At 44.2% G+C, this 15066-nt stretch overlaps 1 protein-coding gene across 2 annotated transcripts in view; it reads left to right on the top strand.

Annotated features, from left to right (window-relative positions):
• Nucleotides 1-1023: 1023 nt before the first annotated feature.
• Nucleotides 1024-15066, top strand: part of LOC132502203 (lipoyltransferase 1, mitochondrial-like) — a 38073-nt gene continuing 24030 nt past the window's right edge. The window contains exons 1-2 of one of the 2 annotated variants that reach the window (XM_060118050.1): nt 1024-1106; nt 6968-7052. In XM_060118050.1, coding sequence (XP_059974033.1) covers nt 7033-7052 — 20 coding nt within the window. In that variant the 5' untranslated portion in view covers nt 1024-1106; nt 6968-7032. Of the gene's footprint in view, nt 1107-6130; nt 7053-15066 lie in introns of those variants that run through there. The other variant, XM_060118049.1, reaches the window with a different exon arrangement.

Raw genomic sequence — 15066 nt, 5'->3', positions numbered from 1 at the left:
GGTTCCCCCCTAAAGCAGATTCTATGACAAGGGCTTGATGAATGGTCCCTAGGGAATGTGATGTTTCTTGAAGTGTATATGAACGATTTATTAATTAACGACTGTAGCCAAATCTGCTAAAGCAGGATAAGCACAGCAGATTGGGAAGAGTGGAACAGGGAAGAAAGGAAGCCAATCCAAGGATGCAGTTTTAAGAGGGTGGCCGGGTGCAGCTGGGGCTCAATGCTAGCAGGGCCGCACTGGAGTTATACAGAATATGCCTCAGAATCGTCCACCAGGGATGGGGAAAGGTGAGTGTTTATTTCCCAGTTCCTATCCTATGTTAATCAAGCGTTGCTCCAGGGGTGTTAATTTCCTTGTACTTACAGTTTTGCACATGACCCATCACAGCCCAGAATCTCAGTGGACAGAGAAGCTTGGGCCAGAAAGCAAGTGACGGGCAGTGCAGCAGAGGTGTGTCATTTTGTCAAAGGTTATATCTGCGGCACAGCTGGTTGCCACAGCCATTTGAGCAAAGCCGTGCGCCAAGGGGTTATAAAGGTGTTTAGCACCTTCTGCCTACTGGAATACACATATTGATTCCATGAGATATTTGCTTCACGTTTGCATAGGTAAATTTTCTGTCATTCACACTCAGTTATTGAGGTGATTCAATGAGATGTGTGTACAAGTGCTCTGAAAGCTATGTCATGTAGACTATTACACTACACATGTGATATTGAGCTCTCCAAAGCTGAAGGTCAAGCAGTGGTTGAACCATTTTTTTAACCCATTAGTCTGTAGGTACTTTTGAACTCAACACCTCTCTCATTTCATGTAAGTAAGAAACCTTTCATACCTTCTTGTTATGTGTCATCAGTCTTGACTTTCCAACCAGATTTTGGGTGGGGGGTTTATTCTGTTTCTTCAGAGTGGTTACAACACAGAGCAATCTGGATTTCAGCCGAAAAAAATCACCTCAAGACCGCAACAGGGCATACTTCACTGAATCCCAAACTGATTGCTGATGTGATCCTTTGGATTGGAAAAGTCCAAACAGTTCATCTGCCCCATCCCTGGTCATTTGGCTACTGGCTGCCTTGGATGCTGGACCCTAATATTCTAAGGTAAAAATAGAAGAGCAGAGAATAAAAGTTTATGCTGACTAGGTTAAAATCTGAGCCAGTCTGGCACTTTCTGTCTTGAGTGGAAATCAATCTGTGTTCTACTTTCAGAGCTAAAATACAGTTATGAAATGTTGAATTTTCTTTTTAAAAAAAATATCTATCTGTCTGTCTATTTATTTGGCTGTGCCAGGTCTTAGTTGTGACCTGCAGGGTCTTTGTTGCAGCGTGTGGGATCTTTTAATTGCAGCATGCGGGATCTAGTTCCCTGACCAGGGATTGAACCTGGGGCCCCCGCACTGGGAGCAAAGAATCTCAACCGCTGGACCACCAGGGAAGTCCCGAAATGTTGAATTTTCAATGTTATTTTTCTGCTTTGTGTTTGAATTCTCACTTCTTCACTTACCTGCTGTGGGATGTTGGTCACATTACTTCACCTCTTTGGGCTTCAATTTCCTCATTGCAAACTTGAGATAATATTAATAGTAAATCCAAAGAACTGTTACGAGGATGACTGTAATGTGTTTGGAACATAAAGACATTCAGTTCATGTTAGCTTCTAATATTATTGTTATTATCATTATATGTTTTGACAAAGATCTGTAGGTTTATTTTTTGAGTGTTTAAATGTAATGGTTATTTCTATTAATTGAATTTAGTGATGAGCTGCTCTAATCTGACATTTATATGAAATACAGAGGCTCTTAGAATTATCTTGATGTCTTGACTGAGAGAGAAGTTTAAATGCTTTTGACCCTCTGGGGAGCCCTCTGACATCATGAAATCACATATCCTTTCTAAAGTTGATTTTCTAAACAGAAAATTGATAGCCCGGTCCATAACTGATTTAGAAACAATTGGAAAATGTCAGGTAACTTGCAAAGGAATAATGATTTTGCTGCTGCTACTGTGTATTAATAGAGGTTGTTTCCCACTTAAAGAGCTGGAAGTGCCTTGTGTTCTTATTCCAGGTACTTGACATGTACCCTGTGAAGGTGATTTGGGCACACATGGTACCTATGTAACAGATCTCTATCTCATAGACTTATGTAAAAGAATGTAAGTGTAGCCCAGTGTAATAGTCTGACCGCATTTTTAAAGCATTTTAATTAATTTATTTTTATTTTTTAAAATTAAAAAAACTTTTAAAAATTTTTCTATTTTTAACGTTTTTTAAATTAAACACATTTAAAAAATATTTTAGATTTTATTTACTTTAAATTTTATCTGACCCCATTTATTTGATGTTTGCTGACATCTTAAACCTCATCCTTCCCTCCTCCCCTTGTGCCCCACTTCCGGGAAATCTGATAAGAAAGTCTGAGTGAGGGCTTCCCTGGTGGCACCAGTGGTTGAGAGTCCGCCTGCCTATGCAGGGGACGCGGGATCATGCCCCGGTCCGGGAAGATGCCACATGCCGCGGAGCGGCTGGGCCCGTGAGCCATGGCCGCTGAGCCTGCGCGTCCGGAGCCTGTGCTCCGCGATGGGAGAGGCCACAACAGTGAGAGGCCCGCGTACCGCAAAAAAAAAAAAAAAAAAAAAAAAAACAGAAAAAAAAAGAAAGTCTGAGTGCTTCCACCTTTGGTGTTGATGGGAAGTTCAAGCCACACAAGCCCCTGCCTGTGCACAGAGGCCCTCATACCAGCCTCACCCTCTAACCACCATAAAAGCCCCCGCAGGTCTTCTTCCAGCTCTCACAAACCATTTTCAGTCCAGCTTATGAAGACTACCCTGCTCTCCCCAGAAAGCCTCATTAAGTAAGTAATAAACCTTTCATACCCTCTTCCTGTGTGTCATCAGTCTTGACATTCCAACCAAATTTGGGGTGGGAGATCCATTCTGTTTCATCAGAGTGGTTACAACGCACAGATATTGGCGTGTACTGAAAGGAACCAGGGTTTCTTGGAGAACTAAGTCCAGGTTTGGGGCAAGGACAATACAAGGTAAGTCTGGGATATCTTGTCACACTGTCAAGCAGGGAAGTGCTCCAAGACTAATGGGATCATGTCAAAAGAATAACAGAAGCCAGGATGAAGGGGCTTCCACTTGTCAAAATGGGACAATTTGAGCATTGAAAAGAATAATGATGGTACGAGATTATATCACATTGAACATAAATCTAGAGTGATAGAAAGAAGAGGGGAAAGAGAGGGAGAGAGAAGAAATAAGTAGGAAAGCTCTTCTTTACAGAAGATTATAGTACATGTAGAAAAAGGAGAGAATTTTTTAAAAAATCACCATTTTGCACCTGAATGCAATTCAAGCAAAGATCATCAAAGAATACTAAAACTTTTGAGTAAAATGTTGTTGGAGGTGGCAAGAGGTATTATCCCATGGATTATGTGTTTCCATTGCCAAGGAAAATTAACCTTTAGAATAGATACCTGACCCAATGGGAGGCATACAGTGTCCCCTGTGTGCTATGTAGTACTTAAGCCAAAATATTTAACCTGATTCTCGTGGTGAAGAACAATTAAATATAGAATGTGGGGCATAATATAGGACAACTGTCCTGAATTTTTCAAGGTTGTAAAAATAGAAACAGAAACAAAAAGAATGCTCTTCAGGAAAAGATGTAAGATACTAAAAGACAGGGCTTCCCTGGTGGCGCAGTGGTTGGGAGTCCGCCTGCACATGCAGGGGACACGGGTTCGTGCCCCGGTCTGGAAAGATCCCACATGCCGCGGAGCGGCTAGGCCCGTGAGCCATGGCCGCTGAGCCTGCGCGTGTGGAGCCTGTGCTGCGCAACGGGAGAGGCCACAACAGTGAGAGGCCCGCGTACAGCAAAAAAAAAAAAAAAAAAAAAAGATAAGATACTAAAAGACATCATCGAAGGCAATGTGTGAACCTTGATTTGACCCTAGATTGAAAAAGTAAAACAATTAAAAAAAACAATTTTGGTCAACTGGGGAAATTTGAATGTGGATATATGAAAGTGATACTCTGATTATATAGGAGAACACTCATTCTTAGCAGATGTGTGATATTTAGGGATGAACTGTCATGGTGTCTGGAACTTATTTTCAAATGGTAGAGCAAGAAAGTATATATATATATACATATATATATATGTATATATATATATATTTTTTTTTTTTTGCGGTACACGGGCTTCTCACTGTTGTGGCCTCTCCTGTTGCGGAGCACAGTCTCCACACGTGCAGGCTCAGCGGCCATGGCCCACGGGCCCAGCCCCTCTGCGGCATGTGGGATCTTCCCGGACCAGGGCATGAACCCGCGTCCCCTGCATCGGCAGGCGGACTCTCAACCACTGCGCCACCAGGGAAGCCCTGAGTATATAATTTTGAAAAGCTCCTCCCACCCAAGGAGTTTCTTCAGACCCCGAGGAAAAGTCTCTAGTTGGGAGGGGAGATGTTTTCCCGTACATGTATTGAGCACCTCATATGTAACAGGTGCAAGTCACCATTCAAAGCGTCCTTTATGTGTGTCATTTAATCCTTAATGATGATAACACACACTTGTATAGAACTTCCTCTGTGCCAGACTCTGTTCTAGTTAGTTTACATACATTCACCCATTTAAATCCTCATCACGAAGTGTATGAAGTTGGTAATATAATGATCTTCCTTTTGCAGGTGACCACTGAACCTTAAAGGAGAAACAAACATAGTGCCCTAGGGCCTAGGGCTGATCTCAATATTCATAAACCAGGACAGGACAATCATCTTCTCTTGACAGATGAGGACGATGGGGTTCTAACAGGCTAAGCAAAACTGCCCACAGTCACAGAACAAGTAAATAGCACACTTGGAAATCAAACTCACGTCTGATTTGTTCCAGAGCCCCCATTCTTTCCATTTTGCTGCTTTGCCTCCCAGAGACGTTTTTACTTTGTCATAAACCGCAGAGCAGAGTGTGGCACTTTTAACGAAGGAAGAGTTTGCCAAATGAAAAGCAGATTAATGAGAGATTTGGGATGCTTTGCAGTAAATAAATCTCTTTCAGAATTCTCATGTTCTCCCACTCACATCGTTAAAGCCATAACAGTAACAATTACCTCAGCCTGGTTGAGGCCGTGTGGGAGTGTCTGTCGCCCTGGGAAGACACTGGGGACCCACAAAACTTTCCTTGAGCTGACTGAGCCATAGGTCAGAAATTGGATATATCAGAGGTTGGCTTTCCCCGTCAGAGCCTCGTCTTGCCCCTCCTGTTTCTGGCTGTGTCTTGAAACGCGGTTACCTGATTAAAATTGGGTCAACATTAAGAATATTAGACATGTCAATGTCAACCTGTTCTCCGAGACTTAGAGCACCATTTGAACACGATTGCCCAAGACTTGAGTAGAGTCTATCTTTTTTCTTTTTAATAATAGGTAATCTTAGCTATTCCCTGGGAATTAAAAAATACCCCTTTGAAACTGAGAGGCCAGAGCAGAAATGTCATTATTTCTAGATGATACACAACTGAATTTAAAGCCAAATGCTCACATTTATATTCAAGAGGAATGTGTGTCTACTTAACGGTGGTGTTGAGGGTCTGGGGGATGTGAAGACAAGCAAGTCCCGGGCCCTTTGTCTAAGAGCTAGGGAAATGGGGTGTAAGCTGTAATAATCTGTGCTGCGAGGGGAAACATAGCATTTACTGCCCATCCGCCACAGGCCAGGCATTGTGTCAAGTACTTTATACAAGGCCATGGCAAGATGGATGTCTTAGCCCCATTTCTAGGGGAGGAAAGCAAGACTCAGAAGAAGTTGTCCTGGGCCAACAGCACTTTATGCATATGGCTGAGATTCGGACTCAGGTGACTCTAATGACAGACCTGCACTCTTTCCCCTAGGATTGACTGTTAATTAGGCAGGATCCACTTAATGGTCTAACGCATTAGGTATCCTTCATGGGATTTAAAGATTCACGAAATTAGCTCACCGAGCTGCATAACGTTTTGAGATGACAATTTTTGACCTGGGGTATTTTTTTTCTTTTCTTTTTTTTTTTTTTTTTTGCAGTACGCGGGCCTCTCACTGTTGTGGCCTCTCCCGTTGCGGAGCACAGGCTCCGGACGTGCAAGCTCAGCGGCCATGGCTCACGGGCCCAGCCGCTCCGCGGCATGTGGGATCTTCCCGGACCGGGGCATGAACCCGTGTCCCCTGCATCGGCAGGCAGACTCTCAACCACTGCGCCACCGGGGAAGCCCCTGACCTGGGGTATTTTGAGGAGTCTTGGGCGAATCAAATAATTTTCAGCTTTTTCCAAGGAAAGTACAAAACAGAAAACTTTACCCATTTCTTGTGCTTTTATGTTGGTGGGGTGAGGCTTATGGATGGTCTTTGGGTGAGGGATAGAAGAGGTCTGGATAACCCAGATAGCTCCATTACTTGGTGAGAAATAATGGTTTTGAAGTATGACTTGGCTACTTTAAAGTGGCTGTATCAGCTCAGTAGGAGTTAGCAGTTTGATGTGGCTACCAAAAAGCCAGTCTTAAGAGAAGTATCTCTGGTGGGGGAGGTAAGAACCCCACTCTGCTTTGCCTTGGTCAGACCTTAGTTGGAATACTGTGTTAAGTTCTGGGGACTGTAGACTAAGATAAATATAAAGCAACTAGGACCCACATTCAGGAGAAAGTTTGGATCACAATGTGGAAATGAAATCTGGACGTTTAGGGAAATAGGGCTGTGCAGCTGAAGAAAAGACTTGAAGGGCTGAGATAACAGTCTTCAAATATTAGAAGGATTGTCTTGTGGAAGAGGAATGTTGATTTTTTTTCCTCTGTGGCCCTAAAAGATGCAACCAGAAGCCACAGGCTCTGGGGAAGTGGATTTGTCCTTACAAGGAAGAATTTTTTGTTCTATCTGCCTAAATATGTTTTATCTGCCTAAATATGTTGAGTTTTGTTGTTGTTTTAGAAAGTGGTGGATTCCCAGTCCCTGGAGGTCCTAGGACATGTGCCAAGTAATTACTTGGTGGAGCCATGGCAGAGGAAATTCAAAGGTACCGTGGATTGGATTTCACAAGCATCAAAGTCCTTCCCAACCCTGAGCACCTCAGTACCTGTGGACTGTCCTTCCAGGCTTTGCCTCCACCTTTGTCACTAGGGTTGGGGTATGTTTTGCGGGGATGGATAGATGGATGGGTGATGGGGAATAGGAAGAATGTACAATGGCAAAGCAGTTACTTGGTCCATTCAAATTTGGTCTGCCATTTTTAAATTTTGCCTTTCCTATATACTCATTTGCTTGCCCTAAACTCTGGGCACCTGGAGGCCTTTGCTGTAACTGCTTGTGATCCTCAACATCGTACCCCATCTCATGCAATTGGGTTCTTATAAATGTTATTTGACAGTGATTTTTATCAGGTATCAAGTATTGTCAGGCTCCAATAGTAAGCGAATCTAGCTTCGCTGTATGTACAAACGCTAGGTTTGTAAAGCTTGTGGCTGCCTCCCCTCTCTGGGGAAAGACAGAACCTGAATTCTTTTCCAAATTTCAGTGAGATGGAAATTTTGGGACACCCATGAGACAGAGAACCAGTCAAAGGGCTTCACACTTAAAAGTAGCCTTAAAAATTACCCATATGCCAGTTGCACTACTCCCAGCCCCCTGTCAGGTAGCAATCTTCAACTGTTTTGAAAGATCTCTAGCTCTTTTTATCCAATTAAGGACTGAAAGTGATTGACAGAAGGTTTTTGCTCATAGTCTACAGCTGAACTCTTGTGTCAACAGTAAATATTCCAGCAGAAGGAGTGAGGGTTTGATCATTTTACTGCTTTCTGCAGGGCAGACTCTGTGGGCTCATGGCAACATCTAATCTTCAGTGACCCCAGTTGTCACACCCAGGAGTAGGTTTCTCTCTAATCCTTTTCAGAGCTATGAACAGCAGGGAAACATGACTTATAGACCAAGAGGCATTTTCATCATGGGATTTGTGAGCATTTCATATCCCTTTCCTCATTATGGATACACTGCCCATCCTTTGGAAGAGACACTAAGGTGTTGGTCAGATCCTGTTAACCTCATTTACTTCCATGAATTCATGTCAAGTGTATTATGTTCATGGAGGAGATTTTCAAAACCCTACCAAATGGGTTTAGAGGAAGATGGGGCTAACTTCAGATGACTTCTTTAGGCCAGAGGTTTTCCTAGGCACCAGTAATCATCTGATTCTGCTTTCTAAGGCTGCTTCCCTTACTTACAATTCATACATAGAAGCTAAGTCCTTGATGCAAAGGTGTTCTTTACAGCTGTGGGTTTTACCTCAATCTCTGGGCTCCTTGAAAAATAAACTTGGAATATTCTTCTCAACCCTAGTTATTTGAACTCTCTGAGTCTCAGCTCAGTTTATTAACATGATTAATTTGCAGTGGATCTCTATGTCTTATGTCCTTAATACATTGCTTCACACAGGGGCACCAGCTCAGGAAGATTTTGTCTGTTGCAAATTTATGAGGAAGTTGAATATTTATTTTTGGTACTTTTTCACCACCTCCCCAACTTCTACCTCCTGATCAGATACCATTTCTTCTTCTTCCTGTCTCTACATTTCCAATGCCATTAAAAAATGGCCCAATTCTCAGCCTGTTTTCCCCTAGTCCTTGCTAAAACAGTGGCTGATGATGGTTTAAGTTAAGGCACCACTTCTCATGAGGTTACTTGTATTTTAATAAAAATCTTTGAAGGGTAAACATTCAAAGTCCTGATTCTCTATGGTTAAATTTTAGGCAGTGTAAAAAATAGTTTTAGATGGAGACGAAGGGAGTTGGGTGGATTACACAGGACATGGGATGAACAGGGCTGTCACTTTTTTTGTTTTTTGCGGTACGCGGGCCTCTCACTGTTGTGGCCTCTCCCGTTGCGGAGCACAGGCTCCGGACGTGCAGGCCCAGCGGCCATGGCTCACGGGCCCAGCGGCTCCGCGGCATGCGGGATGCTCCCGGACCGGGGCACGAACCCGTGTCCCCTGCATGGGCAGGCGGACTCCCAACCACTGCACCACCAGGGAAGCCCGAGGGCTGTCACTTTTGTTCAGTTACGTGAACATGGTGACAGGCAAGCATAAATGCAGAGATGGCATTCCTGTGCTGGTATGGGGAAAAGGAAGAGAGGCCACTGGTCAGGACATTGTTTTGCCTAGGGAGGAAGAAGATCCAGTACTTTGCTAATTTATTTAAGCTTTTGTTTTTTTTTTTTTGCGGGATAGAGGAGCAAGTAGGGGAGCTCATACTTGAAGCCGAATCCGGCCTCCGTACCCTGACACTGAATTAAATCTCAAGACAGAGTTGTGGGTGAAGTAGAAGAGAATAGCTTTATTGCTTTGCCAGGCAAAGGGGGCTAGAGCAGGCGATTGCCCTCAAAACTCTGTGTCCCTGACCTGGAGAGGGTAGTGAGGAGTTTTATAGTAATCGTTCAAAGAGGAGAGCATGATCAGCTCATGGACATTTCTCTGATTGGTTGGTGGTGAGGTAAGTGGGTGTCAGCATCATCAACCTTACGGTTCCAACTGGTTCTGGGGTCTGCGTGTTTGTGGGTAGCACACCATTAACTTCTCCCACCTAGTGGGGGTTTCAGTATCTGCAAAACAGCTCAAAGATATTGTTATGTGTATCCCTTAAGGGGGAACCAAGACCCTGCCCCAAGGCTGCACTAGTGTTTCTTTTGACTATTCCTCCCTTGTCTCGCATCCCCTCCCTTCTCTAATTAGCAACTGTTTGAACCTGCTCCTTGGAACTCAGGGAAGGTCATGGAGGCTGAATGAAGCCTATTTCCTGTAATCAAGAAATGGGGGACACCGATACAGGCTTTGTGCCCAGGAGCCCACAGGGTCCTGCTAGGGATCATACTCGGTGCAAGGAGATGTGGAAAATCCAGAGATAAGGAATCATGGCCTCTTACTTTCCAAGGGCTCCTACTCTATGTTGTGGGGGAAATCAGACACATTCATTAAGAGTCTGCCCGATTGAAGGATGTGAAAAGAGTTATCACAGAGGTACAACTAACATGCTGGGAAAATGTGTGGTCCATTCTCACTGGGATATCTGGAAGGGCTTCCTGTAGAAAGTGGGATTTTAATTGAACTTAAAAACAATTTGTACTTTGAAAAATTATACTCTTGAAAGAAATGAGTTGAGCAAGCGCCTGTCCTCTGATGGAGGGAGGGAAGTCTGGCCTAGTTGAGTGGAGGCGGGAAGGTGAGTGTTACGCTTAGTCTGGAAAACTCGGCAGGGTCTTCAACCCTACGGGGCTTTGAACGTTCGGTTGACTATTTTCAGTTTTATTCTTCTCGCATTGGGAAGCCATTTAAGATTTAAGCAGGGGAATAATATTCTTAAAGAAAATAACTATGACCAGGATGAATTGAAGGGAGGGAGAAACGACATACTCATTTATCTACAATTTGGGGAAGAGAGGAAGATTATCTCCAATTCATTAGATGTGCATTGTATCAGCAGGAGGGAAATAAGCAGCATATCTTGATACATAAATCCTCCTCCCATATATGCATTCTTTTTCACCAGGGAGCAAGTATTTGGCAGCCAAGTTATCTTTAAAGTAATAATAAGAAAGCTATTTGGAATAAGTGTTTCAGAACCATTTGTTACTTTGCACAGACCTATGAGCAAATAGGATTGAGCTAAAGCATTTACAGTGGTATGTGGTTCTGCAGGGGCCGCCACCCTATTATATATACTTATATCTTGGCTAACCTCCAGCTGTTGCCACTGCTATTAGTCAAAGAACTGAAGTGTCAACGAGCTAATCAAAATAGCAAAGTGGGAGTCAAGAGTTTTTCCGCCCGTTTCCTAAAGTCTTAGGAAGATTGTTTCCTTTTTATTCCTTCTATTCAGAACATAAAAGCCTCCCAGACATCTAATCTTTACTAGGTCAAACATTTCAAAAGGCAGTGGGATTATTTTCCAGTTGCTTTTCAGTTTAAGGCAAGTGTTTTAGGGGCTTCCAAAGCCTCCCTCCTGAATCAATTTATGAAAAAAAAACAAAAACAAAAAATGAAAGGCATTATTAACCCAACTACATTGTCTCGGTGTAAAAATCCTAACATATAGCATAGTGGGAAAAGGTTCTGAATCATGACCTAAGAGATGTGAGTTCTAGACCCAGTTTTGTGAATGCATAGCTTGGTGGTTTTGTCAAGTCTCCTATTTAACAGGGAGGGATTCGAATTTTCCTGTATGGTTTCTGTACTATGCAGTAGTAGTGTTCACAATTACTTTTGCCTAAGGAGTTTAGAAAATGGAGAGACACATGATAATGTTGCAGGAAGAGGGACCTCTTCCAGGGCCCAAGAGTGGGCTCTTGTCTACCACTCAGAAAAGAATTTTCTGAGGAGACACACGTGCTGACAAAGCAACAGACTTCATTGGGAAGGGGTGTCCGGGTGCAGAGCAGGAGGGGAGGGAACCCAGGAGACCTGCTCTGCCATGTGGCTCGCAGGCTCAGGTGTTATGGTGATGGGGTTCGTTTCTGGGTTGTCTCCGGCCAGTCATTCTGACTCAGGATCCTTTCTGGTGGTGCACACATTGCTCAGCTAAGATAGGTTCCAGAGAGAAGGATTCTGGGAGGTTGGTAGGACATATGGACAGGAGTCTCCTCTCCTTTTGACCTTTCCCTAATTCTTCCGGTTGGTGGTAGTTGGTTAGTTCCGCGTTCCTTACCAGGACCTCCTGTTTTACGACAACTCGTGAAAGTGGTTACTATCGGGCCTGGTCAGGGCAGGCAGTTTTGGGCAGTGGTTTCCCTAAAAATAAGATTGTGGTCAACAATTTTGGGTGGAAGTGATGTGTGTTACTTTTGGGCGAGAACTCACACTGCCAGTGTGAGGCTCCAGAATTCTTTCTCTCTACAAAGATGACTGAGAGAGGTGGCTTTGTCAAGCTGGGGGCAGGAATAAGGAAAACGAAGAGCAGAACTCCTAGGCAGCCCATGATGGGCATGTACAACGAGCGGGAAATGAACCTTTGTTGTTTTAAACCACTGAGATTTGGAGGAATGATTCAAGCTTATTCCTTTTTGTTTGTTGGTTTGTTTGTTTTGCAATATGCGGGCCTCTCACTGCTGTGAGAGGAAGATAATAACAATGACAAGTAGCAAAACCTCTAAAATGGAGACTATAATCCATTATAGCCAATTAATGGGAGTGGGAAGCTCGGGCTCACTGTCCAGGACATAGAAATAAAAGCTGAGGATGCTCTGAGGCATCTCTTGGATCTCTATAAGCCTCCATCATTTCTGCTGAGTAGGGTTGACAGATAAAATATAGGCTCTTCAGTTAAATATGAATGTCAGAAAAACAACGAGTACATTTGGAAGATAAGTATGCCCCAAATAGTTCATAGGATCTACTTATACTAAAAGTGATGACTTATTATTCATGTGGAGTTCAAGTTTAACTGGGTATCCTGTACTTTTAGTTACTAAATCTGACAGCCCTACTGATGAGCCACAATGGAGGCAGTTGAGGAGCGGTACGTGCTGGCTCTCGCACAGTCAGAAATGGCTCCAGCAGACCCAGGTACAGTATGAACTGCTCTTTGGATGTAGCTCAGAAGCCATGGCCAGCCCTTGACTGCAAGTACTGCCTCGGGTTTCCCTGAGGTGGGGTAAACCTTCCTCTTAATAGCCTTTGGGTAAGTCTGGAAGACCATATCCAAGGGGAGCCCCAAAGTCAGTTTCATCCTCACAACCATGTTTCCAATTCCTGGAATTGGCTGCATGTGACTCACAAGAGCTGAGGAGGTTTGTGGAAATTGGGAGTGTCATAGCTTGAACCCTTTGTAGGTAAAGTTTTGCTGTTGTGAGAGTTTGAACAGGAGCAATGTGAAAGACTCCAGGTCCCCAGGTAGATAGAAATAATCCTGTTCTACCTGTGTGTATGTGACAAGTCTCTAATAGTTCACAGAGCAAATATCTGGTCTTAGACTGATCCAAGCTTGGATGTTTCTGGTGACAAGGCAAGATCGTGAGTCTGCAGTTGACCTTTTATGGCTGAGGAGACAATAAGGTGGTCAGAAGTTCAATCATGGAGGAGACGTTGGCTTCATCCATTGTGCAGGCTTATATATGTGGTTCTATGTAGATTGTGTTTCAAAGGTGGAGCTTGTTTACAAGTATGAACATTCTCTGACGTGCTTTTTGAACCTTCATACCCAGAGCGAGAGCAGTGCCGAGGCTCTAGAAATGCCATGGATATTCTGAGCTGTCAGTGGCATTTCCCAGGTACTGTTGCCTTGGTGCTGCTCCTTGAAATGTCCAGAGGGATTATCATCTGTCTTGTGGCGGGTCCTAGCATTGTGAAAGGAAGCTGCTGCACCGGGCCCAGAGGATTTCGGATGTGGTGGGAGGAGTAGTAGTACTACGACTCTAAATTGTATCACAGCATATCTATTCCATCTTGAGAGTGGGGTTGGGGGGTTATGAAGGGGGGCTTTTATTGTACTTTTATACATTGTACCCTTGAAACTAATTCAATTTTTTAAAATTAATTAATTTATTTTGGGCTGCATTGGGTCTTTGTTGCTGCTAGCGGGCGTTCTCTAGTTACAGTGAGCGGGGGCAACTCTTGGCTGTGGTGCACAGGCTTCTCATTGCAGTGGCTTCTCTTGTTGCGGAGCATGGGCTCTAGGCACGCAGGCTTCCGTCATTGTGGCACGTGGGCTTGGTAGATGTGGCACACGGGCTCTAGAGCGCAGGCTCAGTAGTTGTGGCGCGCGGGCTTAGTTACTCCGTGGCACGTGGGATCTTCCCAGACCAGGGCTCGAACCCATGTCCCCTGCATTCGCAGGCATATTCTTAACCACTGCTCCACCAGGGAAGCCCAATAATTCAGTTTTTTTTTTTTCTTTTTTTTTTTCTTTTTGCGGTATGTGGGCCTCTCACTGTTGTGGCCTCCCCCGTTGCGGAGCACAGGCTCCGGATGCGCAGGCCCAGCGGCCATGGCTCACGGGCCCAGCCGCTCCGCGGCATATGGGATCCTCCCAGACCAGGGCACGAACCGGTATCCCCTGCATCGGCAGGCGGACTCTTAACCACTGCGCCACCAGGGAAGCCCAATAATTCAGTTTTTTATAAAGAGAAGATTCCTAATATTATTCCAAAATTTTAAAAACATGTAGTTGTATAACACTATGAAACATTAACTAATATATTCTTTTATTATTTCTCTTTGCTCCCTGGATCTTTTTCCCCATCCAGTCAGCTAGGCACTGTGAGTTCACTGCATTAGGAAGGTAAAGACTCAGCAGAAATGAGGGAGAAAAAAAGAAAATTCTCAGCTTTGGAATGTTCACAACGGAGGCCACAGTAGAACAGGTGAGAATTCTGTGAACAAAAAATAAATGTCGTCTCAAATGCAAAAAAGTATTCTCTGCACTGGGAAGCAGGAGAGGGAGGGAGGGAAGGACTGAAGGAGAGAGATCAGTGTGGCCAGGGACATGGAGACTGTGCTTGAGGACGATATGCCCAGGAAGAGAATCAGAATCTGGAGAAGATTCAGCCTGCACGTGATCATTGCCTCCAGCCAGCCCCCTCATCTCAGACGTTGGGAAATTCAGAGAGAGAGTGGGAGTACGTCAGGAGGGCCACGCGCATAGTCTGTGTGGCAGGGGTTGTGGCCATTCCCTATTTGTGAGGAGTCCCCAGCAACTTGCAGGCCTCTTCTGGAAAATGCTGGCGGACGTCTCTAGTGCTTATGTGAAAGCTTGTTCACAAACCTTGAAAGATACAGATGTAGATGACAGGTAGATGCATAGATAGAAAAATGTAATTAAATAAAAGCTCCAGGAAAGGTTTGGAAAATGCCCTTTATTGCATAGGACGCTTCTATTGTCATATGATGTTAGACTGAGGGCCGGTCCCTTCATCCTCCTTCAGACCACGGCATTCTGTCTGCTACTCTCCCGAGGGTCCTTTCTTCTCCCTGGAAGGGATAAAGCAAATGAGGTAGAACAGGAAGAGACAAGCAGCACTCCAAGCTCTGCTGGTCAGGGTTACCCTCC

The sequence above is a fragment of the Mesoplodon densirostris genome, chromosome 14, assembly GCF_025265405.1.
Source record: "Mesoplodon densirostris isolate mMesDen1 chromosome 14, mMesDen1 primary haplotype, whole genome shotgun sequence".
NCBI classification, from domain to species: Eukaryota; Metazoa; Chordata; class Mammalia; order Artiodactyla; family Ziphiidae; genus Mesoplodon; species Mesoplodon densirostris.
This window is presented reverse-complemented; position numbering and strand designations above follow the sequence as displayed.